We start from the raw sequence: 25632 nt of genomic DNA, 5'->3' as shown, positions 1-25632 counted from the left end.
TAATTGTGTCTTTATTATTAGTTGCAACATTTACAACTGTATTTGCAAAAACAAATAGTTGTGTTTTCTTTTGCCTTAAAAAGACAAGTCACAAAGGCACTAATTTTGCTTTGTACTTCAAGGTATTGGTTAGAGTACCAGAACTTCTCAGTCAGAGGATGCTGAGCACACACATTACCTCACAGCTTCACCCACGTCTTTCTCTTCATGCTATATGGCCCCACATGCAGACTATCACAGTCTGACTGGGCAGGATCCCCTTTGGTATGCAGAAGATAGTTTATTTCCTTGAAGGATGTATTTGCCTTCAGCCGTTGCATCCATCCAAGAATACTGCAGCTGGAACTGCAGTCAAACAGAAGTAGCTGTGCCTATTTGTATCCCCCAGCTCCTGTCTCCCTTCACTGGGACTGCTCCAGTTACCTCTGCAGCCTTCTCTTGAAGCAGTGTGCCTAGCTGAAGACTGTTACTGACTGAATTTCCTCCTTTTTTCCCAACTCCTGCTACCTTCGTATTGTCCTGAAAAATTTGGTTTCACTGCAGCATTCTGTTTACTTTCTGCTTACTGTTCGTTTCCACTACCCATAATGGATTCGGAGTTGGAACACCTCCTCCGGCCGTTCTGAGTTTATTTCAGATCAGATAGTTGTGATTAAATTACTTTTTGTACCGATGAGCTAGAAATGAACAGTAAGGCTGTTTTGGGTTGGTGGTCTCTTCTCAATTAATTGTTTCTCTGACTTTGCTAAAATCTTCCATTACAAGTATCTGATACAAGCCATGAGATGAGAGAATGGTACCTATTTTTATGATCTGACAATGCCTATTTTGCTTTATTTTGTTGTAAATTATTGGAGTAGTTGTTCCTCTCTGTCCCAATTACCTAGGCTTTTTATGAAGACTACAGAATTCACATGTGATGATGATCACATATTCACCTGCTAATCTACAAACTCAATAGTCTGAAGAGGTTGTTCAGATATGTTGTTGATGCCCCATTGCTGGAGCCACCCAAGGTCAGACTGGATGGGGCTCTGAGCACATGATCGAGCCGTATTTCAAAGAATCATAGAATGGCCTGGGTTGAAAAGGACCACAGTGATTATCCAGTTTCAACCCCCCTCCTACGTGCAGGGCTGCCAACCACCAGACCAAGCTGCCCAGAGCCACATCCAGCCTGGATGTGTATATGTCTTTTTTCACTGCAGGGAGCTGGACCAGAGGGCCTGTAGGAGTCCCTTCCTTCTCACACAATTTTATTTTTCTAATTGCTGAATCCCCAATTGAAAGCTGAAGCTTGAGCTTACCTGTACTCTGCACCCTGTAACACAGTGCACAGATGAAATCTCTATGACTGAACACCCCTTCACCTACCTGGCTTATGCTCTTATCTCAGTACTTCAGTTCTGGCCCAGTCATGCAGCTGGCCTTGCAGCCGTCAGCTCTGCTGATCCACATGCCGGCTGCAAACCAGTAGTTCATTGCCACTGCATAAAGCAAGGAACTCTGCTGGATGCATGAACTGTACCAAGAGGGAAGCAGAGATGATATAGCACCACTCTGTTGGCTGTATAACTGTTAACAGTATACTATCTATGTTTGAAAAGGCTGCTGTCTGTAAATTCACCAGCCATTAATTACGGTTCTCTGGTGTTCGTTTTTCCAGTGCCCCCTGCTTCCAAATATAGAAGAAAACATTTAAAATTCTTTGTTTTTCAACTCGCAATAAAAACAATTTCAACTCAAATAAAAGCCATGGAAGGTACACAGCCATCCATTAATTTTTTCCAAGATCGATTTAGTGATGTTGAGTTCTCTATGGGGCATTAATCTCTTGCATCTGTGTACATGCACAATCAAAAGGCTATTAATTGCAAGATTTTTTGTAGCACGCACCCCTTTTATTAATAACTGAAATTATATGATGTGTTTTAGCACATTTACCTCACACAAGTAACATCAAACAACTAGATTCTTCTCACTGTTGCTACTGCAACAAGTTGCAAATTGCTGCCCTTTGTGCCTTAAAAACCATCATGTTTAATAACTTGGCAGAATTTGCGTGAGCTGCTGTTCTTGGCTCATGACAAGACTTACCTTAAGATGTTTCTTAAGCCTTCCCTTGCACACGCCAGTCACTAATTAGTACACTGCTGTAACCCACAAAATGAATGTATCAAGAACTCTGCTATCCCATGTTGGATTAGGCACACGCAAGGAAAAGGCAAAGCTTATCTTACCAGAGGAGCAGTTATCGAAGTTGAGATCTCCGCAAATTACATCAAAAGCCACCAGCTCCTCTGGATTGGCTGTGCTGGAGGAGGAGGTAGATTTTCTGAATTCAGACAGCCAATCTTGAAGCATATCCAGTTGCTCACATCGAACAGTAGTGTCTCCTGCAAAGGAAAAAAGAAATGTCAAGAAATAAGGCCTTTCTTTTAGCGTGACATTCAGAACATTGCATGCCTGTGGTGCATCCAGCAAAATCACTAGGGCCATTGCTATGGCCCAGCAGACAGAGCAGAGCATGGTCAGAATCTTACCTGTTTCACTTAGAGGATATTGAGATTAAAGCAAACTAGGAAGAGAAAAATGACGTACAGCAATTCCGATCTCATTTTCTCTACTATCCATCAAACATAATCCCTTCAGCAGGGCAGACAGAGGCAACAAAATTAAAGGAGCGCCTTCTCTTTAAAATAAGGAAAGAACCCCACCAAACTTAGCACGTGCATCACTGAGCCTAGACAAGGCCATTTTAAGCCTCAGATTTATGAGAGGTGTAAGTGGTATGCTAGCCTTGCAGGGCCTTGTCTGCAATAAAAGGAATTTCACCTATACAATTAGGTGTATTCAAAATTCTTACATAGAATAACAACAGATGAAAATCCAGCCTTCGGTTATGAAACACTGCACATATGAATTTGTGTAGGGAAATGTCTTAGTTACGTGGTTTCAACCAGCTTTTTCTGTAGGATACCTGATACAGTATGAGCAGACAGAAGTCACAAGAATCTTTACAAACACTTCAGTAGAAGTCAAATTTCTGAAATAGTACTAACGGGTGAACAACTTCTGTAGTTGTTTAAGCGTGGACACATTTTTGTAATTAATAATATGGTGATATTATTTGCTATGCTATTGTTAGACATCTTGAGAAAAAAAGGTGTGAAATTAAAAAATGGCATGGATAATAGCATACTCATTACATAAGGCTTAGCCCAGAATGGAGTTCGTTAGGAACCGTGACTTGATGATGTAAATATCTTCTTCTGGAATCATAATAGGCACTCCTGAAGAAACAGGAAGACAGGACACCTGTGCTGCAGGAAACTGACCAACAATCATGTTCCTGGCCACAAGTGGAAGATGATATGATACGCTAAATTAATGATTGGGAATTCAGAATAAATATCACCCTTTGGCCAAGTCTGGGCAGCATGATCTTTCTCTGCTTTCTAAATTTAAAAAATGAAAAATTTAACTTTCAAATGTTACTAGGATTTATACGTCAACATTCAATTTACTCATACAGTAGTAATCCATCCAAGGAAGGGTTCTGTTTATGTTCAAGTAAGAATTACTAAGCTGAAAGTATTTTTTCATATTTCTAAAAGTCTATGTAGAACATGTGTACCTCAGGTAGGCTGTACTTCAGAAATGAATAGTCAGATCCTTTTCACTGGCTGCAGGGAAGTTATCTTATGACTACGAGTGCTGAAGTTGTGCCCCTGTGTTTATAAGCGACATGGATGATTGGTTGCCAAATGCTCTTTGTTTGTGAAACTGACACAAACCAGCTCTTTTAATTATGGCAACTACCTACCCTTAATTTCAAGCACATTAGGTGACAAAGTCTAAGAAAGAATTAATCACTGTAACCATTTTAAGAGAATCAGTGAAAGCTTTATAGGGGGAAAGAAGTAGGAAGAGACACATTCTAGGAATAATTGTTTACTATATTACCTTTCCTTTCCTTTTGTTTTCACTGTATGTGTCATGAAGTTACAACTTTGCTTGTTTCAGATATGAAATGATGTCGATTCAGGACATCTCTTCAAATAGATTTGTTTTCAAATTCCACAATCATAAGCAAAAACAGTGAGCCCAAAGTCACTTGTTCTTATTAGAATTTTCTTTTAACCTACAGACCATTAACCAAAATGATTCTACTTTGCTAGCCTGTGATGGCTGTTAAAATGTTGTAGTCACAATTAGGAACATCAGTTATGTATGTCCAGAGCCACTTTTAATGGTGATTCACTGTGGAGATCGTGAGTATTTAAGTCTGCATCCTCACAGCTTGTTAATCAGTCATCTGAGCTTGCCACCTGCACTTTACAGGCTTTTAAAATGTGAACTCTGCAACATGCTGTAACTGCATTAGCACACAGATTTCAGTCACCAGACCTTCATTCTCCTAACACAGTTAACCTGGGAGTGGTTGAACTTTCCAGAATACTGGGGGCAGGCTCTGTTAAAGTGATAGTTAAATGCAAACAGAATCAAAAACTTTCCACCAAGTGTGGTTTGATACAATCCTGAATAAATACATGAAATATTGAAAAGAACATGACCAGGAAAAGAGACCTTCAAGTAGGTTCTGACAGTGACTCATCTCTTCAGGCTGTTAATTCAAACAACAAATAATCTTGATTTTTTTTCCTTCTAATCTTCAGGTATTCCCAACAAATCTGTAGCAGATGGGCTGTAATACACAAGCTCATACAAGAGCTTTTTGGAACTATTCCCTGACCTACAGTTTCTAGTACTTGTACATAACGTTCAGATAATACCCTAATCACACTGCTTGACACAAATCCAGTCCACTGAATTCTTGGAAAACCCCCTTGCTACCACAGTGCACATTCAGTGCAGAAGTGCACTTGACATATTTGCTGATCGTACATACCAGTATACTACAGAGCATAAGAAAACCCAACAGTTAAGATGTATTTAGACAAAAGCACAAGAAGTAGGTCACATGGAACAAATACAGCCCACAGCAGGTGATAGCGACTAACTACAAACAGAGCGCGTGACTAACGTTTGCATTCTGCTTAACTAAAGATGCAGCTTCAGGGAAAGGAAGAAGTTGCAAGGGCCTTTTGGTAACCATCTAGTCCATGGGCTCTGCCCAAGCATGCTCATATATAGGCCCCTCACAACTGTCCAGCTGGGCTTGCAGTGTCTCTGTGGATGGAGACTCCCCAGCCTCTGGGCAGCTTGCTCCAGTGCTCAGTCACCTTCACTATAAAGGAGTTTTGCTTTGTTTAAATGCTCTTTCTTGCATTCGAGTTTGTGCTCATTGCCTCTTGTTCTGTTACTAGGTACGACCAAGGAGAGCCTGCCTTTGTCTTCCTTACACCTCACATCAGCCATTCATGCACATTAATTAAAGATCCCTCCAGAGCCATCTCTCTCATAGAGAAGCTTATTCACACTCACAGACCCTCCTTTTGCATCACCTGCATCTTTCTATCCTAGCTTATCTCTAAGGAGAGAGAGATAACCTCTTCTGGCCTGCCTTGCAACTACTAGCTTGGTGTGTAATGACAAGACTACAGTAACTTATCTTGTTCTACACAAAGTCCTGATTTTATATTACTTGGCTGTCTAAGCGCTGTCTAATTGATCCCTGAATTGTCAGAATCCTGTTTGCATTTTCTGGAAGTATTTATCTGGCATATTTTTACTTAGGATGAGTGATCAGATAATACAGCCACTACCAATGAGGGCATAAAACTATGACAACAACCTGAAACAGAACACAGCAAAGTCACTTACTAAACATAAAACCCACTTAATAGACACAAAGAGGCAAAATTCTCCAAAACAGGAAACTATTGAGAAAAACATAGAAGAAAAACATGCAAAAACATTTCAGGAAGACGTTGTGAAAGACAACAGGCAGCATGCACCATCATTACTAAAAAAGCGTTAGCTGCACAGTGACGTACATCTCCCTTGTTAACAACCACGAGCCTCGGAGCAGCACCGTACGCCGGAAAACCACAGAAGAAAGCACTGCAGCTCTAGAAATAGAGCAAGTTCAGAACCTGTGACAGTCTGCTATCTCCGTTTCTCCCCTCTCTGACATCTCTGGTTCTCCCCACTAGAGGTCATGGAAGCAATTGCACTTAAGCACATGAAGTGAAGTGTGTGCAATGAAGTGAGCTACAGCTCTGTTACCAACAAAAAAATCCCCTAAACGCAACTTGAATATAACTGTTTTCTGAGATTAGCATTAAACTTGTTGTCTGCCTTCCTGTAGCTACACAGCAGGTGCTGTTCATATCTGGGTGCAAAACTTCCTAGTGAGACTGAGTCTTAACAGCTCCCAGTGATCTGTAGCATTGGAGATGAAGGTAACTGACCTGGTTGGACACCGAAGTAGAGGAGAAGCCAAGCCTGAGTCCAGAACAGTCATTGAAAAAAAACAACACTTCAGAGCCTGCCTGCTGCTGCACTGAAACAGCATTGGTTAATATTAACAGAAGGCACTAGGAAATATCTCCCCAGTATGACATTCCACTTTCCTTCTTCCAGCCTTCCCCTGTAATTAAACGTTCAGATAGAATCACTGATCTGATTGACTGCCACCAGTGATTAACCAGAGAATACAGATTTGTGCTAATTGCTCTGCACCCTTTTCCTCAGTAACTGGGCTGGAAAACTGCAAGTATTCGTGTGGTGAGTGGTTCCTGCAGTCAGCATTTCCCAGTTCTTTGCTAGTTCCCTTCAGCTTCAGATTTCATGGAAGGATGAAAGGGTATTATGAGAAATCACAGCTAGCATAAACAAATACTTCACCTTCGTTCGTTGTAGGATAATCATAGCTGCCCATTTCATTCACGTCTGAAATGATTATGTGAAATCTGGCTTTAGTTTGAACTGCAAAAGGAGGTGCCAAAGGAGGACTGCTTTGTCCTCCTCAGAAAGCTGTAAGGAGCACTAGGGAGAATTAACAAAGCAGCTGATAGCCCAGCCAGGGACTGGAAATGGGAAGATTGCAAGTGCAAGCTTTTAAAAACAGTTCTCAGCAGTGATCAGTGCTGGAAAAGATGAGCAAAAAAAGAAAATGTAAGATGTGAAGTGTAATCAAAGGGAGTATGGATTCCAAGTTACAACCAAAGGACCCACCCAGTTTAGCCATGAGACAGGCTATGCCATGCCTGGCTGTGAGATGAACTAAGCTGCCCTGCGTAATCTATCCAAGCCAGACGGAGCTGGGGAAAGCAAACACAACAACAACAAAAAAACACCAAAACAGCAACAGCAACGAAAGAACCTTGTTGTTCTGCTCATTTAGACTGCAGTTAGGTAAGGTCCCCAGTCAAGTACAGCGCAGCCTGTAACAGCTGATAGTGTAAATGAGAGGAAAGGCAAGGGTACACTGACATGGTATGCATAAACTAGCTTTGCTGCTTCGGAAATGTATATAGAATCACTGCCTAAGGATGCTTAACACCAGAGACATTGTTGATCGCAAGCCATGATTTCAAACACTGAGAGATCTCTCACGCTCGAGTTGAGTTCTGCTTAAGCTACATATGGATTGGTAAAGCCAGTTCTGGAAAGGTCTGAGTTGCCAGCACATGCCAAAGACTGGATTTGCAATAAATGCAAAAAAGAAGCATGTCTGAGTTTATGAGAGAGCATCCAGCGCATATTATCTGCACCTGGGCTGCAATAGCTTGAGGCTCCCTCCGTTCAGTCTCTTGGTAGGACGTCTGAAAGGCATGACTCAAAGGGACTTGGGAAGTAGGTAGATTCTAGGCAGCAAAATCTTCCCAGAACATTAAACACTAACTGAAAAACATAGAAAAACCATGTAAAGTTAACAGCCCCCTGGAAAATAACATTCTAGACTCGTTAAGGACCCCCTCAATTGTCACTGAAATGCAGCTATTTCCAGAGCAGAAATGGAAAAGCTCCTTTGTAACAACATTCAGGAATAGGTACGGAATTGAGAGGTTAGATTAATCTACATCTAATTCTAAAGCTTTAGTGAAAAAGGTGAAAGTCAGCTCTGAACAAATTGTAATTGCTTGGAACAGGGTTTAGCTAGCACATCTCTTAGGAAAAAAAAAACATTAGTTCTTCTCTGACCATGAACAGTTGCATCCCTTCATTTTATACTCATGTAAGTACCACAACTGTCAAGCACAAGTTTGTGTATCCTAGAGGGGAAGCTAAATTGCACCCAGTCGTGTGACAAGATGATTTAAATGGTTAACCTTTTAAGCAGTACTTCTTGTTACAGATAACACATCTTTACACAGTTGAACCTGAGGGTTTTTTTGACATTTTTTTTAAATGTGTGAAATGTCTTGAATCAGATGATACATGTTGAAGTGCAGCTCTGCCAAACTGTTATGAACTTTAGTTTTCTATTTCATTACATAAACTAATATGATTTATCAAAGGACATTTAGACTCTTAGATCCTTGTCTGTTCTATCTGAACGTTGCTTGAGCCAGATAAGCATAAAAATACAAAGCAAGAACATAAATAGGAAAATGTAAAATTACTTTTTTTTTTTTTTTTTTTTTGATTTAGAGAAGCTTTAGACTGACTTAGTAAAAAAGAATGTTAACTTCCCAATACATACATATTTTTTTCTCTCCCATTCCTATTTAGTATTTTAGTGATGTCATAATGTGGTTATAGCTAAGAAAACATGCAAAAAGAAACTGGACTAAAACCAGAGGCTTATAACATAAACAATAGCAGCAACAATCCTCAGCTCTACAACAGCAATCTCACCATGCATTACCATAATTCCAGAGTTAGAAATAGAAAATTGAACAACAGTACACTGTTAAAACGTGTTTGAAAAATTCATGAATCTTCTTTAAAACTCTCCGTCTCTCTAACGCACTGGGAATGGTGGCTGTCTGTCTGGCTAACCTGGACATACCGTAGAGCACAGATTCAAAGTTCTGCTGTTCACGTTGCATTTCTGCCTTGTCTCAACCTGCAGCATACATTCTGTCTTCAGCTAGTCCAGGAGGGCTGCCTGGTGCTCTGCAGCACTCACTCAGGAGCCCAAGAATCACATTGAGTAAAACTAAGTGTTTGCATTCCTCCCTTTGCACAAAGCAAAGGCTTTTAGATTTGACTGTTACTTCATTACTACACCTGTTGTAAAGTCTGGAACTAATAGTTTTGATGCTAAGATCGGAGAGAGACGTGGAATATTTTCCATAGACATTTAATTAACAAGTGTTCAGACCAACAGCTAAAATGGAGAAACTTCACTTCAAAACATATGTGTAAGAACAGTAAAAACGAAATGGAACTACCAGAAGTTACTAACTTTTCCTGCTCTCTCTTCCTGGAGTTGGTTTGTAAAATGGAGATAAGGTCACTGTCTAGTTCTGCCTACTGACAGGAGGAGAGCCAAGTGTTGAGTGCTATCATCAGAAAGGTTTGCGATGGTTAAGGAGGAAACAAGCCCAGCCACAACCTGATGACCTACATGAAATTCCAGGCTGCTTATTATGAGCAGTGGAACCCACATATCTCACAGTCAGACATATGATATTAAAGAACATCTCGTTCTTTTTTGTTAATTCAGTGAGGATTCTTAACAAATCCTTCCAAACCCCACTTAAGTGTTGTGGCATCTTATCCTTATGAATCTTAGAAAATGCTGTTTCACAGAATGAAGGAGACATAATGTGCTGGTTCATGCTGTAACGAATATAACAGTGGGATTCCTTCTGAAACACATCTAAGAAAAATTTTCAACAATAGTGTTAACTTGCTAGCTGTTTATGTTTGAAATTGGCAGGTAAAAACAGGGAATTTAGGCTTCTTTCAACCTCTGATTTCTGCTTGCATAACTTTCGTTTGTACACTGGTAGCCACCATATGGGTTCATAAATGCAACTAATGGTGACAGTAATGCATTTGCTGAAATAATGGTATTTGGTCAAGAGAGCAAAGGGAAGAAGAGTTCTCAAGGGATTTTTTACAGTGCTTATCTTATCTAAGTAATACTTAATTACTCCAAGAAAGAAATGCAAAGATTTTGTGAAGTATTTGTCTACTTTCCTTTCTTCGCTCTTTCACCATTGTCCTCAATGCACACTGCTCTTTGTGGAAAACACTGGATGAGCAATGCTGGCAGCTTTTGCACAGTGCCACCGCTAGCATAGAAAAGAGACAAATTGTGAGAAGCAAATTAGGACAGTACCTGCAATAGCTTGCAAGTGAGTGCAGGAAATGTATCCCACAATTCTTTGGTCCTGAGGTGTACTTCCCACTTGCACCTGAAAGGAAAGGAAGAGACAAAAGGTCATCCATGGAGGAGCTCATACAGCTCCACTACCAACTGCAGTGGTGCAGTGCTCATACATGACACCGGCCTTTTTCTCCATTTTTTCCACCTAGTTTGCTTTGGGAACACACAAACCCCTCGGGAACACCTGATCGTCACACTTGGCATTACTGAGGTCCCATTTTGCATCTAACACACACACTCCTTCTTCATCACTGCTTAAAAAAAAAAAAAAAAAAAAGCCACCATCACACACAGTTTTGTCAGTTTACTCACACAGTTTTGTCAGTTTACTCGGACAGCTGAAAAAACAAGAAAACTAAGAACCATCTGATAATTGTATAACTGGAAAGCTGGCTTTGAAGCAAGTGAATTTAGAAGTCATTTGTACTTACCAATGCCTTGGTAACTTTCAGTGTTTGGCTCAGCTAGAAAAGCATGCAATAAACATCTTGCATTATTCTGTCCTCAAGTCTGTTTCATCCTCATTTAGACAGGATGAATATTGATGGTGCTCCTAGTGCTGTTTCCACAGTTAACCTCCTTCACAGAGGCTGAAGGCAGAGGAAGATGAGGAAGTACATCAGCGTTGGATTTACCTCTAAGCCAGAGGATTCTGTTAAACTCACAAGAAAGTAGCAAGATCTCAAGGAATGCAGAGATCCGCTGGTGGCTGTCACTGAGTACTGCAGGAGTTTGGCTGCAGAACTCTTCCTCCAGCAGGCTGCCTTGGTCTGAACCTGTCACAGTGTCAGAGGTGAATTAGAAGGAGGATCATTCCAATTTCTTGCACTGTGTATATGGTTTCAAGAAAACACTGGGAAACAACTGTGTAAGTCTTCCACTATTCAGGGCAGGCAGGTGTATGGATACTGCTTTCCAAACTTAGTAACTCAGAATCAGATTTTGATGTCAGCATCAAAAACTGTCATAAAGTCTACTGGTTTGCAATTTTGCAATGACTCCTGCAGCAAAGAATTGTGCATGATACATCTTCCATTGTTACCTAACATAACCACACTGAAAACACTGCATGTAAAGTTTGTCTCAGAGCAAGAATGTGCTTTTTAGGATCCTCTCAGTGCATAACGCAGATGGAATTGTTTTCCAGAAAAGCATAAAAGATTTAAGTCTAAAAGCTGAATGTGCAAATAGAAGTTCTAGTCATTTGAGAAAGTCAACTCAAATTGGCTTTAGAATTTCCTGTGCAGCCTTAATGGAGTGCTTCATAAGACCTTGTACTCTTAAACGAATTTATATGTAGCACCACACAGCCATTAATCAGAAATGAGGAATGCAGTGTCCCTGTACATGCGTATCTAAACTGAAACGGACTTGGGATCTGTAGCTCTCCAAGAATGACAAGAAATGGCCCAGACTGACTGCAGCTACCTGCAGGTGAGTGGGCACAGCACACCCTGCCAGGGGACAGCACCGCTTGGCTGTGCACGTGGTAGGAACAGAACGCACCTCTGGGGGAGATGGGAGAGGTGCTCTCATGAGCACTGTTCTAATTCAAGAACCAAACAAGAACAAAAAAATGAGCAGACATCAGCGTAATTCATTAACAGAATTAGAATTTCTTTGGAAAGTGCCAGAATGGAAGTATATCCAAAGCCACTCATCTCGCAGATTTCCCATTTCCCCAACTTCTTTGACTTGTGGGTTTTATTTTAAGTGGCAGCATTGATGTAAACAGCCAAGCAGAGTTGTTTTGAGTATAATCATAATGGAGGAAAATATAAATATGACAACTACTAAGAGAGAGAAAATAAATATTCTTGCAGCCTCTTAGTCAGTCCCCAGCTACAGGAAAAACATTAATACATTAAATATGGTTTGAAATAAAATAGTAATAAAAATCTGATTATTCAGTCTAGTTTGGTATTTCACAGATGAAAAAGGACAGTGAGGAAAACGACTTGACCTCCCAAATACTACAAGCCCTGTAATTTTGGGCAGAAACATTCCTTTGTGTGGCCAAGTGCTGTAGCTACATTTAGAATACTGCATTTTCAAGGCTATTTTATATTGCGGTGACTCTGCCCAACCACCTTCGTGGCAGCCCTGCAGGAAGAGAACACCCACTGCTCACTTCAGCCTGCAACGTGGATCCTGGCAGAAAGGTTCCACTTCCACCAAGCCAGGTCAGCGCTTGACAAGTAAAACGTACTTCTTCCTTCTTAGTGCAGAAGGCACTTCTAAATTCATATTTACATAGAAAATATGTGCAAGTGAATAAGCCAGAGTAGTTCATTCCTCATAAGCCTAAACATAGGTTGACTTCAATTGGTCTACATTAGTAGATCAGCGTCAGTAACAAATTCATTGATACACTTTTTTTTATAGGGAAGTATTCAGATATTGCATTTTTTAAGTCTTAGATGTCTTGTGCACCACTTTGCTACTTATACAGAAATTTATTGTAAAATATTACCTAAATCTAAGTTCCCAGCTTTCTAAAATAGGTCAGCCATTACAAGAGGGAAAAGCCATATGTGCTATACTGTTAAACTCTCAGTTATCTTGAGGTTTAGTAGCATCTCCTGCGTAATTTCTGAGTCGACAAAACCTTTTCAATATTATTACACTGAAATATGCAAAATTCTTAATTCTAATTCTTACTACATTTGCAAAGGCTAAGTAATCAAACTACTCAAACTTCTGGAAAAGTAAAAGCTCGAGGTGCATTCTGACCTATTCTCTTCGCTGCTGGTGCGGGAAGAAGCTCTCTGCAGATGAGGAGGAGGCATTTTTCCCTTAAAAAAAACCTACTAACTCTGCTGTGGTTGTATTTGTGCCTGGAAATCAAAATGCCAGTTTCCACTGTAACATATTTACATTAATTCCCTGCCCGTGAATTAAATAAGTAAGTGCAAAAACCGACAGCTCTAGATTTTTCTTGTTAGTCACAGGAGACTGACATCAAGTACTTCTCATTAAAAGATTCCTTACCACTTTATGCCACAGAGCTTTAGTAGAATACACTGGAGGAACCATGCTGACACTGTCATGTACAGTGCAAAGTTGTGTAAATTCCTATTGCTGTGTATTGAAAGCTTCTCCAACACAAAGTACTACTGTGTCCTCCAAGTGGATGGGGAGCAGGTAACAAATAGTGTTTGTGAAAGAAATCACGTTAGCAAGGCTGCACTGGAAGGATTCTTGTTGACAAATTTCTCAAGTAGCAACAGTTGAAATTTTACAACTAGAGTGAATGAAATAAAAGAATGTTTACTTCCAGGTATTTGATGGTTTGCTAACACAGCAATGGCAGATCTGAAGCTATTTGTTAAGCTGGTACTGAAATGCCCCCACTGTTTAGGTAGCATTTCCCTGTTCCTTTGTTTGCATATCTATTGAGACTCAGATAGGATTGAGCTGTTTTGCACTACTGGGACAGATGTGTATAAATGTAAACTGTTCAAGACCATACTTGTCGTGTTTACAGCTTTGTATACTTCTTATACTGATATGATAAACATATACTGAATGATAAACATGAAATGTGCAAGATTTTCCAGGTAGCTCAGTAATCCCCATGACAGCAAGTAATGTTATTTCATTCACTCTAGTTCATTCTTTTATGCTTAAAAATTGAAGCTGTAGTATTCAGGAAAAAATCACACTCAATTAAAGATTCAAACAAGATTCTTAAACACTGTCCAGTAATGTGTAGACAAAAACAGTTTGTTAAGAGGGAAGCAACCTTTTGTGACATTTTGTATAAGCTTCACATCACCTAGAGGTACATAGCCATTCTAAGACAAGTAGGCAATTTCTCAACTGCTGTGTGTACCCTTTAATACAAAGGGTTTACATACATACATGTTTAAAGAATATGCCATTGCTTTTTCTGTCACGGGAAGGAAAACCAGGCGTGCAAACCAGAAAAGAACTAAGATTTTGGCAAACTGGAGAAAGAGCTGGAGAGCTCAGCAGCCCACAGTCAGCATGCAGCCAAAAAACCCAAAGGTAACTTCTCAGGGAGATGGGCTGTTACACAGAGCAGCTGTAGCTTTCGCCATTACGATTCAATTACATCTTGGTCTGTAGATGAATCACACCATTCATTTTATCTGAGAATTTGACAATTAAATTGTCACTTTTGTTACTAGAATAAATGTGAATTGTAGTACTGATTGCTTCTCTATCTTGTGAAGAAGGCATGCCTCCAAAGTGTACAGTTCTATGGCAGACAAGTCTGTGGTCATGACACGAACCAAGTAACAATGTTCTTATTAGGAGCTAAAACTAGTCAGGCTGAAAGCACACCTGCATGTTCCATAGGAAAAAAACCTCTCCTTTGAAGCAAACTCACGAGGAGCATCTTCTGTGCAGGGGCCAGAAGTTAGTTCATCAGAACACCACAGACAATAGGACCAGGGGACACAAACAGACTTTACAGCAGATGTGACAGTGACATGCTCCCACAGAAACACTATTCTTGCCATACTAGCCAATATTAGTAGCATTAAAAATACGTGAGAAGTTTAACGAATTACTGCAGATAAAGCAACTGTGTGCACACAGGAGCAGTGTCTCTGCACGCTCCTGGTTCAGGCCTGGTTTGATGCTCTGAGACAGCCGGGTAGCAGCACACAGCTGTACCTCCCATTTCAGCTGCTAGGAGAACGTCGTAAGACCTCCTGTGTAAATACAGTGAGTAAACAGTAGCATTAAGGAAGAAAAAAAGAAAGAGATAATACAGCTTTCTTCTTTCAACTTTTAGTCTCTGAGATTGTAAAAGTTCCTCATAGACTTTTTTTCTCCCTTCACCTCCATTTTAACTATTTTCCAAGACTCAGAGGAAAGTCAGCACCAAGCTGGCATACTGAGTCAAACTGCCCTAATTCCCCCTCCTGTTCAGAGATGTTGCCAAGGAAAACTTGCAGCTACTTATACTTCAAACATTCCTGTCCCACAGAGGTGATTTAGATTGGAAGTAACTTGCAGAAAAGATGTACTTTATTCCTGCACCTTGCCCTCTTTGTTGTAGTTATTTTTGGTGAGCAGAGCCATTGCAAAACCATGCATTCCGTATTAGCACATTGACAACTCTGCTTTTTGCCTTCAGGGATATGTAGTGACTTCTAAAGAAGATATATTAGTTAAATTATTAATATATGATTATCAATATATTTAAGCATATTAAATAACTTTTTAAAAGGTTTTACATGTTAGAGATGAGCACAAAATTCTGTTTGGTGCTTTGCAGTTCTTTCTACCCACAGTAGTGCTTGATCATTTCATTCTGTTTTTTTGTAGCTGTTATGTGACAACAATTGCTGCTCTAGCAGCTGAGAGAATTAGCTATTTGGCAAAGCTTCATTAAGTTTATTTTTGAGGGAAAGTGGCTGTAAATTGGTGCCACGAATGAAGGGCTCTTTCTCTTCTGAAAGGGATAAAGCCTACAGCTCACTCTCTCCAACCTGCATTTCATCCTCCACAAAAGTTTTAGCACGTCCCTACTAATGAAGGAGAAAAAGGTCATGATTAATAGCTTAAATTATATCAAGGTGAAGTAAACATGGTAAAGTATCATGGGTAGAGTTACCTCTTTACTTTAAAAAAAGAAAACCATGAAAAACCTCTCAGCAAGTTTATTGGACTCTGTCCAATTCTTACATTAACATTTTAAAGCAAAAACTGAACATGTGGAAGATGTTTAGGTTACCCTCCTAAGTTAAATGGGGTGGCTTTACAGTTAGCTAAACAAATTCATGAGCAGCACTAGACATTTCTTTTAACATCCTGGGGTAACTTGAACACGGGACAACTGATCAAGGAGAAGAAAATCTGAAATCTCCAGATCTCCTATTGGCCTCAACAGCCATCCTGCTTTTCTGTGTAATCCTTAAGGTTATATAGGCTGTGCAGCTGCGTAGCATAAGTTAGCCCTTCATAACCATCCACAGCACAGGAAAGCTGTTAAGAGAACGTGAAGAAAGCTTAAATGACCCAAGCAGAATTTACATGCATCAGTAAAATACAAAAGAATCAGGGAGGGTAATTCAGGGAACCTCCTTTTATCATAAATCGCAGATGCTTGGGAAGTAGCAAGTGAATTCTGCTTGGAAGCAGTTGTGCAGTCAGAGCTCCTTTTACTGTCTGTTAAAACCATATCACCTCTTTTGAGAGCAAGGCTAGGTTTGCACATGAAGCAAAGGTTGCTAGGTTTCCTTTAAAACAAAGAATAATAACATGTTCTCTGCACAGTTACTGTAATTCCTGTGAACAGCAGTAATTTTCAGAGAATTTGAAAACTAAATCTGCTAATAAGCTTAGGAATTAATATTAATTAAACACAAGTTCTTTCAGAAATTGTGCAAAACCCACAAGACTTACAATTTTTCCCTTTTGATTCCAACAGTCTATTATTCAAACTACCCACATAAGACTGTGCTTTTGCTTTTGCTTTGTTATAATACTGTGCCTTAAGTCAGAATTCTTATTTCTGCTAAAACCAGCGCTCTTGACAGATGCCAAAGAAGCGAACAGCCTCCTCCCAAATTACAGTATGCAGAACAGCCATTATTCCATATTCTTCCACATCTCCCAGTCTCAGTAGGAACAAAACCACTCCAAAACCTCTTCTCATTTAATAACCATCTTGAAAACCTCTCTCTTGTTGACCTCTCTGACCCAACTATGCATGTACATATCTTGCACAGTTTAGATGTGCGTTAGTTACAGCAATTACAATTTAAGGCTAGGGAAGAGGAAAGATTTGTCTGGAGAAGTTTGATTAGATGGGTACATCTGGAAAAACCTGGACAGACTCTCCAATCCAGGTGCTCAACAGGTGAGGTGAATTTTCTGCTTTTATTACACTAGAGCCCCAAACTTGCACAGCATCCCTGAAAGCAATATCACTAAGGATATTGCTGCATACTGCCAGTACTGTCTCAAGATGAATGTTAAGACCTTGAAACCTTCTAGTAATTTACAAACTGGTGCTCTCATAATACATTTAAACTTGATTTGACTGCAATGTCATAATCCAATTTCTGCAAGGGATGGGTATTTTTAAACTCCCTTTAAATTCATCAGAAATACTGAGAATTAAAATTATGTAGTGTCAAACCAACAGCTGCAGAAAACCGAGTCTGCTGCAACACGCTATATATAGTTTCATGCAACCTCGTTTAGAATCCCCAGCCCAGGACAGCATCTGTGTCACTCACACGTCTTTCCTCTATCTGTAGCAGAGCAGCCGTTGGAGAAGTGAGAGCTGTAAGACCTACAGAGCTCAAGGGTTCTTTTCTTAGGCTTTGTAAATTAACGCGAAGTGCAGCACTAGAACACAGAGTCACAGTGGAGACTCCCACGAGTCCTGCCTGTCAAGGTATGGAAATGGATTGGCTGATTTATGTATTTGCTGACTTCTCCTCTGAGCCTTCAGCAGCAAGTATGAATAGTGGTTCAACACTTCAGACACAAAATTGTCACTTGGGTGCAAGTTATGTTTCCACCTTATTATACACTATTTTTTTTTCTCTGACTGTGTTCCTTCTACGTCCCACTGAAAACCTCTTATACTGGACACAGAAACACTGCCAGAGTTTGAAGAGATCAAAGTGTTGGATATAAATTAGTCTGCCACTAATGCAGAAAACAGGCTTTACACAATAGTTGCTCACAACCGTGTCATCCTGCTGCCTTCATCTGGCCTGGAGAACATCAGCCTATCCAGATGGAAAAAAACAGCCTGTGATCTCTGTCAGGAATGTGCTAGCAACAGCACCTTTTGTGGCAGGTGTCTTTTGGAAGAGAACAGACCAAGACTAGTGGGATTCCTTTGCACAGGTCTTCAGATATCTCTTAGGTAGCATGAAGTCATTAGCCTGTAATCTGCTTCCTTGTCTGTTTGGATTGTTGCTGTTGTGACACCCCAGTTGTTAAAACCAGATTCAGATCACCTGAACTTCCTGGGCCATAGCTTCTCCTTCTGTTTAGCAGATAGTGACCTGTCTATATTGTGCACTTAGGGACATATGAATGAAAGCAGTACATAAGAGCCAATCATTATTGTAGCTCCTAATAATAACCCTTGAGCTGGATAAGTCTCTCAGGTAAAATAATTCTGTGTGACTAAGCAAATCTTTCAAATCCTTCCAAATCTCAACCTGAACTTTACAATCCAGATGATAAAGGCAGAGAAGAAAAGATGGGGGCAATGGATAATTTCCTATTCACTGGAAACAGAACCTGTTCCAAAAGCAAAAAATGTACAAGACACAGACCCCTGACAGCAGGTTATCTGCTACGTGACACAACTCTGCCAGAACAGTGTTGCCTTTCCATTCAAAATAATTCCATTTGCATTAAAAGTTTGGTTCTGAGACCTTTTATTTATCTCAACAGTTAGATCTGTAGCAAGGAGAAAAACAGCACTCACTAAATGATAATCAACCATTCCCTCCTCTGAACATTCCTCTGAATTTAGTTGTTGGGTCTTCTCTGGGGTTCTGAAAGATTTCAATGAAGGTTTCACCCTCCCAGTAAGTGGAAACAAGGTGATTTTATCTGTATTTTCAGAATGTTCAAGTCTCCCCTCATTTCCTTTTCACACTTCTTTAAGCAGCATAGAAAGCAACTGGTCCTTGACTCAGAGATGGCAGCTATGCAAGAACAAGCTTCTAGAGTATACTACAGAAACAGTACTCAAATAACACATTTCCTAGTCCAGAAATAGGAGCACTGTGCTTTCCACCAGGATTATAAGTGTAAAGAATTTGCACGGGTCAGAGACAATTAACACCATGCCACTACTGAGCGCGAGGCATATTGGTGTATTTTTGCAAGGCTGTATTGCTATCCTCGAAACCACACCAAGATAAACTCTAATGTAGATTAGATTACAGCACATGCGTAGAAGGTAATGCACGAGCTGTCCTTGGCCAGTAAAAGAAGTATCTAAAAGCAGTGACAAAAGCTGTCTGTTTAGAACAGCAAAGTACTGGCCAGAAGGACCCCGTGCTTCTCCACCCTCACTGTATGATGGTGGTTTGCATGCTGATGTCCCACTGTAAGACCTGAAAAATTCTGAAGTGAAGGAATTGATTCTCAGTGACTTCAAAAACAAGCCAGGATTTTTGCTTACTGTAGCTTTTGTCTCAGGACTCCACATGCATGCAGTCAGATTAAGCTCTACATCAAGAACAACCTTCAAACCAATTTTGTTTCAAAGCTAAAATAGATCATTCTTACTTTCTTTTCTTTTTTGGTCAAAGAAGGAACTGACTGCTCATACAGTGTACAATTCAGAAAAAGCCACTTCATATCAGGACACATTCAGCTCGCAATTAGAAGTATTTTATGTATAAGATGCAGTAACTCAGAATGACACAGACCCAAGGTAAAACAGTCTCTTAGTTGGGACAGAATTTTGTGATATTTAAGAGATAGTAGTCATCATTGAATCTTCATATTAATTGGTCCCTATTCCCTGCTTAACTGTAACATTATTTAACAACTTGAATCCCTAATTAAGTTCATCATCCCAGTGGAATTTTTAAAAGAGGCTTAATTCTCTGCAAAAGAAACGGAGACATTGCTGTGTGCCTAGCAGGGCAACAAATCATTGACTCAGCAACAGGCAGCTGAAGGCAGATTGTTTTTAATCTCTTTATCCGTAATATGTGCATATGCTGAAGGACAGTCTTTCTTACCCTGGTGTATGGCACAACACACGTGTTTTTTGCACACAACACTTCATGATGAAAGAATAAACTTCATCTGGTTATAAAAAGAGTACAGTACAGATCATTTAGATCCAACTTTTTGGAAAACCTGTATTCAGATACAAACAGGCTTTTGTTTATGCCACGTACTATTATCAAAGAATACAAGAGCTAATACTTGCTTTTTTATGCGACTCACATTAACACGTAACGCATGGCCTAGCATCTGGCAGTAATGCCTGCTGTGCTGTACTTGTGTTATGACATTTAGAACAAGTGCATTTTGTTGATGAGGTTTTTGCAAAAAGAAACTGAAATTCCACAAAAATTACTTCAAATTTTGGTACTTAAAATTATACTCTGGTCTTACCTCCCCCATTATTCCATGCACGTCCAACACTTCAACATTTTATCTAGGCCACAAAACTTACAAATCAGTTGTATCAGGTAATCTAGACCTGAAAATTGCTTTCTGCAAACAGAAACGACTGAGAGAAAATAGCATAACTCGTCACATGTGTGGAGTCAATATTTATGGCTTCAAAAAAAAAAAGCTCTTACCTTGAGAAACAAGGCTCCCTTGGAAGCCAAGGAGTCCGTTCCTCTTCCATTGGGATAACAGTGATAGGCAGCATCCATAACAGGATAGCGGCTGGCAAAAAGCAGACCACTGTTCACAAACTTAAAGCTACAGCAGGCATGGCAACCGTAGACCCCAACATCATAGACAATGTATTCAAAATAGTGATGAAGCTGCTCTTTCAATTTCTCTGCAGCTCTTTTGTCAAACACTTCCTGCAAACACAGAAAGTCCAAGTTGGCAGGAAAGAAAGCAGAGATCTCATGATCAAAGGTCTCATCCATATGTTTCTTTTTCCGTACTGAAGTCTTCTTCATGATTGAAGCTTTATAGAGGAGCTTGTTGTTAACAGTGCTTTGGTCCACTGTCCCATCTCCAACACGAACCTTAACTAGTGACTCTCTTGAGGCAGAGTAGCTGTCTAAACTGCCAGAATCTCCATCCTTCTGTTTGTGGTTAGGCGTTTTTGAGACCTCTGTGTCGCCTTCCAGCGAGTGTTCTGCTGTGCCGCTAGCATTAGCCTGGCCATTGACAATGTCTGTTTCTATGTCTGACATGTGGCCGTTGTCCTCTCCATTTATGCGGACAATGCAAGTATTTTCCTCTCCTTCATTTGGCTCTCCAGATCCAGCTTTATCATCCCTACCATCCTCACTGTTGTTGGAGCCAGAATTGTCTCCTTTGTACTCCATTGATGTTGTCCTTTTCATGCCGGCGTTAACAGTGCGGTTAGTGCTGTCTCCACCCTGGGGGGACACCAGGCTGCTGAAACTCGCTGCACTTATGGATGTGTTGGTAGGAGAATCTATATATATCTTGATCTGTGGTCTGCTTGCCCCATTTCGGATCCTCCGGCCAATCTCTTTAGCCCTAGCCTGTGTGTTGAAAACATTATTAAATCTCGCCAGAGAATCTGGCAGCAGGCAAACATTGGCACTGCCAAAGCAAAAGCTTTTCCCATTCCCTGCAGCCTTCCACTCACTGAGCAGCGCGGCTCCGTTGGCATGGCTCTTGTCTTTTAGCCTGGAGTAGATATATGGCCTTCTGGCTGACTGGAGAGGGGACCATAACAAGAAGCCTATCAGAGCAAAAGGAAGAGAGGCCACCAGCAGCGCCAGGTAGATGGGAGTGGTGATAATGATGCAGAGTGCATGGAAATAGCATGGATCATCTGCTCTTTGACGTTTTTCATAGGTAGTTGGAACGAAAGAGGCCACAAGCCTATCTGCAAACCAGTAACATGGGAAAATTAGGCCCCAGGAAAAGGAATGCAGAACTGACAGAAAGCTGTTGGGAAATGGGGAAGTATATAAAACCATTGCAACTTAGTTATGACAACAATTCAGGGCCTACTACATGGTGTCACTGTGTCAAGCATCCATAGCAACACTGGGAGAGGTTTGGGGAACAAAAGGTCCAGTCAGAAGTTTGTTTTTTCCAGTAAGAGTCAATAACAAAACTGTAAGAGCACCATTTCACTGTGTTGGAGTAGAAAGAAAAGAAGGCCACGGTTTCTGTTTGGCTTTTTGTCATCTGTATTTGTCAAAGCATGTCATTGCTCACTGCACGCTGCCATAACGAAATGCTCCAGAGACAAAAAGAAAATCTGTAAGAACAAGAGACATAATACATATGTAACAGTTACTAAAAGTTTAAAGCAAATTTTCTCATACTGGTATCCCTTACAGTCTAAATTATTTCCCTTTTTTATTTAATTTAGAATTTCCAGCAGTCAGTCACAGACCATGGATGTAGAGCAACTCCAACCACGAGAGACTGGTGTTTCTGTAAATTATGAGAGATGCTCTGAAAGTAATGCTTCCTGTATTATTATATTGGCCCAGGATGCCAGAGGCAGATATTGGTACTTCAGTAGAAGTTGAACCTTCCCACCAGTACTCTTTTACACTTTGCCACCATGAGACAGATGGCACAGAGGGGCAGTACGATAAAATGGCATCTGATGTAAAAACACACACGAAGTAACAGTGAGGAGCTGAATTCCTCAGTGCAGAAAAAATGACACCACTGACATTTCATTGATGCTCGCTAAACATTCCTGGGAGCGAACGGTGGATGTGAGCACAGCAAGGCAGTGGGTGGTGCATTTCAGCAGGGGCAACAGCAACAGTGGCCACCTCTGATGGTGCACACTTTTAGGCTCTTGTTCATTGCTGGCAAAAATGAACAGCTACTGGCAGTAACTATTTTGTAAAGTCGTGTCTTGTGGTTGAGACTCTGCTCTATCACACAGTGTTACTGTGCTCACTGTATCTGTTGTGGTTTCCATGGACATAAATAGGAGGCATTACTTTTGGAGTGACCTATGTATTTCAGTACACTGATCACGCACAGGACTCATGCTGTCATAGAGGACATAGATTTCTACTCCAAATCTAAGCCTTAAATTGAAATATATACTTTGGAGTGTCTTTCATCCACTCACGTTAATATTCATTTATTGATATCAGCTGCCTTCAAATCCTTACCAGCAGTGTGGAGCAGCTGTCTCTGGGCAGCTCGTGTTTCATCACTGAAGTTAAGCTTACATAAATTGCCAGAGTTCTCGGGGAAAAAATGCATTCAAGAGCAAAAGCTACAACTGCTATGAAATGGTTTGCTTTGCTGCACTTCACAACAAAATGGTTTGACTGAATTGTAACACTTCATACAATTGAGTATGGTTTAAAATGTTTAACATTCAGCATAGTAAAAGCAGTCAAACTACTTTGCTTTAATACCTAGGTATTGTACTCTCACTGTATGTTTAGAACTACAGTTCAGCATTACAGTTAGTCCACAAAAAATGGAACAGGATTGCCTATAGACTTCTTACATATTCTGCGTATCCGCTATTTGGTGCATGCTTAAGCAAAACTTAAACTATCATAGTTCATGGCATTGTTTTTAAATTCCAGTTTCCAGCTTTGAATAAAACAACACTGACTGCGTATATAAAACTAAAACAACAAAACCAAACAAAAAACAAAAAACCAAGCAGTTGCACTTATTTCCTCTGAAGATAGAGAATGTCTTTCAGGCACTATCATACCAGGTGCAATATTTGCAATATTCACAAATGCCATCACTAACCAAAGACACTGAAATGTTGGGGGCCTTGTAAAGGAAGCTCAGCAGTATAACAGTACATATAAGCTGTATATGGAAGTCACTGAAATAACCTTAATGATTGTAGCAGGGGTTTTGATAACGTGAAATTTAAATGTTTCTTTACTAAACACGTAACCATGTGAATCAAACTTCATGAAGCTTGACAGTGCCATCACCAGTTAGCAGTGTCACTCTCCTCAAACAGAGCTGTGACAGTATCCAATAAGGGCAGCAAGAAAAGGAAAGAATGGAAACACGAAATCAAAGCAGCTCGATCACTTATCAAACACACTGCAGAAGCACAAAAGAAAGTGAGGAAGTTAAGAAAGGCACTTTTATAATGAACTGTTCTCTTCGACAGCAGTGACCAGTGAAGGCAGAATTCCCATTTATCGAGAATAAAACTTAGCATGCACTGAATGAAAACCATGCACCGAATAAGAAAGTAGGAGAATGAATACTGAACCGTGCTTTAAAACTCTTCTTCAGTTTTGACATCTTGGAGTGATAAAAATTCCAAGAAAATGTTTATTAGCATAAGTTCAGTTAAAATCTGGGGCTTTCAGAGAGCCAGATTCAGGAAAATGGTTTGATGCGTACTTTAAATACGCTGCAGGGCACATGGAGACAGATGGACATTTCTATTTCTAGCCAGTGGCAAATAAATCAGTGATAGAACAAAGAGGATACAGTGTTACAAAGCAGTGCTGCCTCAGTATCTGAATAAAAACGCAATTCCTCTGCTTTCTGTCACCTTTTAGATTTCCGTTCCTTCAAACCAAGCCCTCGCAACGATTTGTGTTCCTGCCAGCACGTTTTTCTTGTGCTACACATGCAGTACCAGACTGCCTACCAGTGTGCTGTACGGGTCAGCAGGGATAGATAACGCGTTCAGATACGCAGCTTAGCTAACTCTCTTTTTACCACACACATTTGTGTTCAATGATGATAAGAAAATCCTTCCTCCAGCCCTGCTGAAAAGGAATTTAGACTGATCACCGTCTGAGCACATCAGATTTGCAGCCATTCATTTTTGGTAGGCACAATGGATAAGAAAGGATTTTAATAAAGAAATAGCTGAAGATGAGTTGATTTTGCAGAAATTTCTTCTGTGAAAGGCAGCCCTGGGAAAAGCAGTAAGTGTTAATCTGAACAATACAGTTAGGTGGTGGCAGGGGCTCGTAACACAGACTGAAGGCAGGAATCAGCTCACAACAGCTCACAATCTGCTAACAACAGGCAGGTGGGCTTGTTTACTAGGACACATGGCCCTGTGTGTTTTGCCCTGATGTATTATCCAGATGGAAATTGCAAAAGTTGGATTAAAGAAGATTTTTCTTCTTAATGCTTAGCTTAGCATAATTTTCACAATCTTATACACGTTTTGAGTTGAAATAAAAAAGTGACTAATCAAATGCCAAGTAACAAATGCTTGGCATTTACTACTTAGCAAAGGCATTTTAGAGTGTTGATAATAAGGAGAAGCCTAGCGGATTCATTTTTGTTTATGACTCTTCAGTAGGACTCCTCAAAAGAGATTCTGGCATCTACAAATCACATGTTAAAAATAACTTCAACCCTGTGCAATTATGTAATTACTATTACACAAGAAAAACTGTAAGAGACTGTAAAGAAGTTATTCTCTTGTACTGCTCAGAAAGCTTTCTAAAACCCCCAATGACTTACATAATCACTGCACACACAAGAGGGTTTTCTTCTCCACAGCAGTCCCAAGGATACAGAGAACACTGCTGGCTGGGGTACGTGAAGAGAGGATGGACTGCCAACCTCACATTCCAACTTGCAAACAGATGACCTTTATGGTCAGAAGCACAGTTGGGTTGCAGACTGTAATGTCAACTTGACCTTTGCTGTTTTAAAATCACATGCCAGGGAAAAAAAGCAGAACTACAACAGATTCATAACGATCTGCCTAATGACATTTCCTGTAGATAAATATTTTCTGA

The 25632-nt window shown here is 40.2% G+C and overlaps 1 protein-coding gene across 1 annotated transcript in view; it reads right to left on the bottom strand.

Moving 5' to 3' along the window:
- Positions 1–21873, bottom strand: part of SMPD3 (sphingomyelin phosphodiesterase 3) — a gene marked incomplete at both ends in the record, with an annotated part of 33139 nt that extends 11266 nt beyond the window's left edge. The window contains 3 exons of the mRNA XM_079541318.1: positions 2241–2396; positions 10205–10280; positions 20536–21873. Of these exons, the coding sequence (XP_079397444.1) occupies positions 2241–2396; positions 10205–10280; positions 20536–21873 (1570 nt within the window). The remainder of the gene's footprint in view (positions 1–2240; positions 2397–10204; positions 10281–20535) is intronic.
- Between the last annotated feature and the right edge of the window lie 3759 nt (positions 21874–25632).

The sequence above is a fragment of the Tetrao urogallus genome (assembly GCF_951394365.1).
Source record: "Tetrao urogallus genome assembly, chromosome: 12".
Classification (NCBI taxonomy): domain Eukaryota; kingdom Metazoa; phylum Chordata; class Aves; order Galliformes; family Phasianidae; genus Tetrao; species Tetrao urogallus.
Note: the sequence above shows the minus strand (reverse complement) of the source record. Positions and strands in the feature narration are given on the sequence as shown.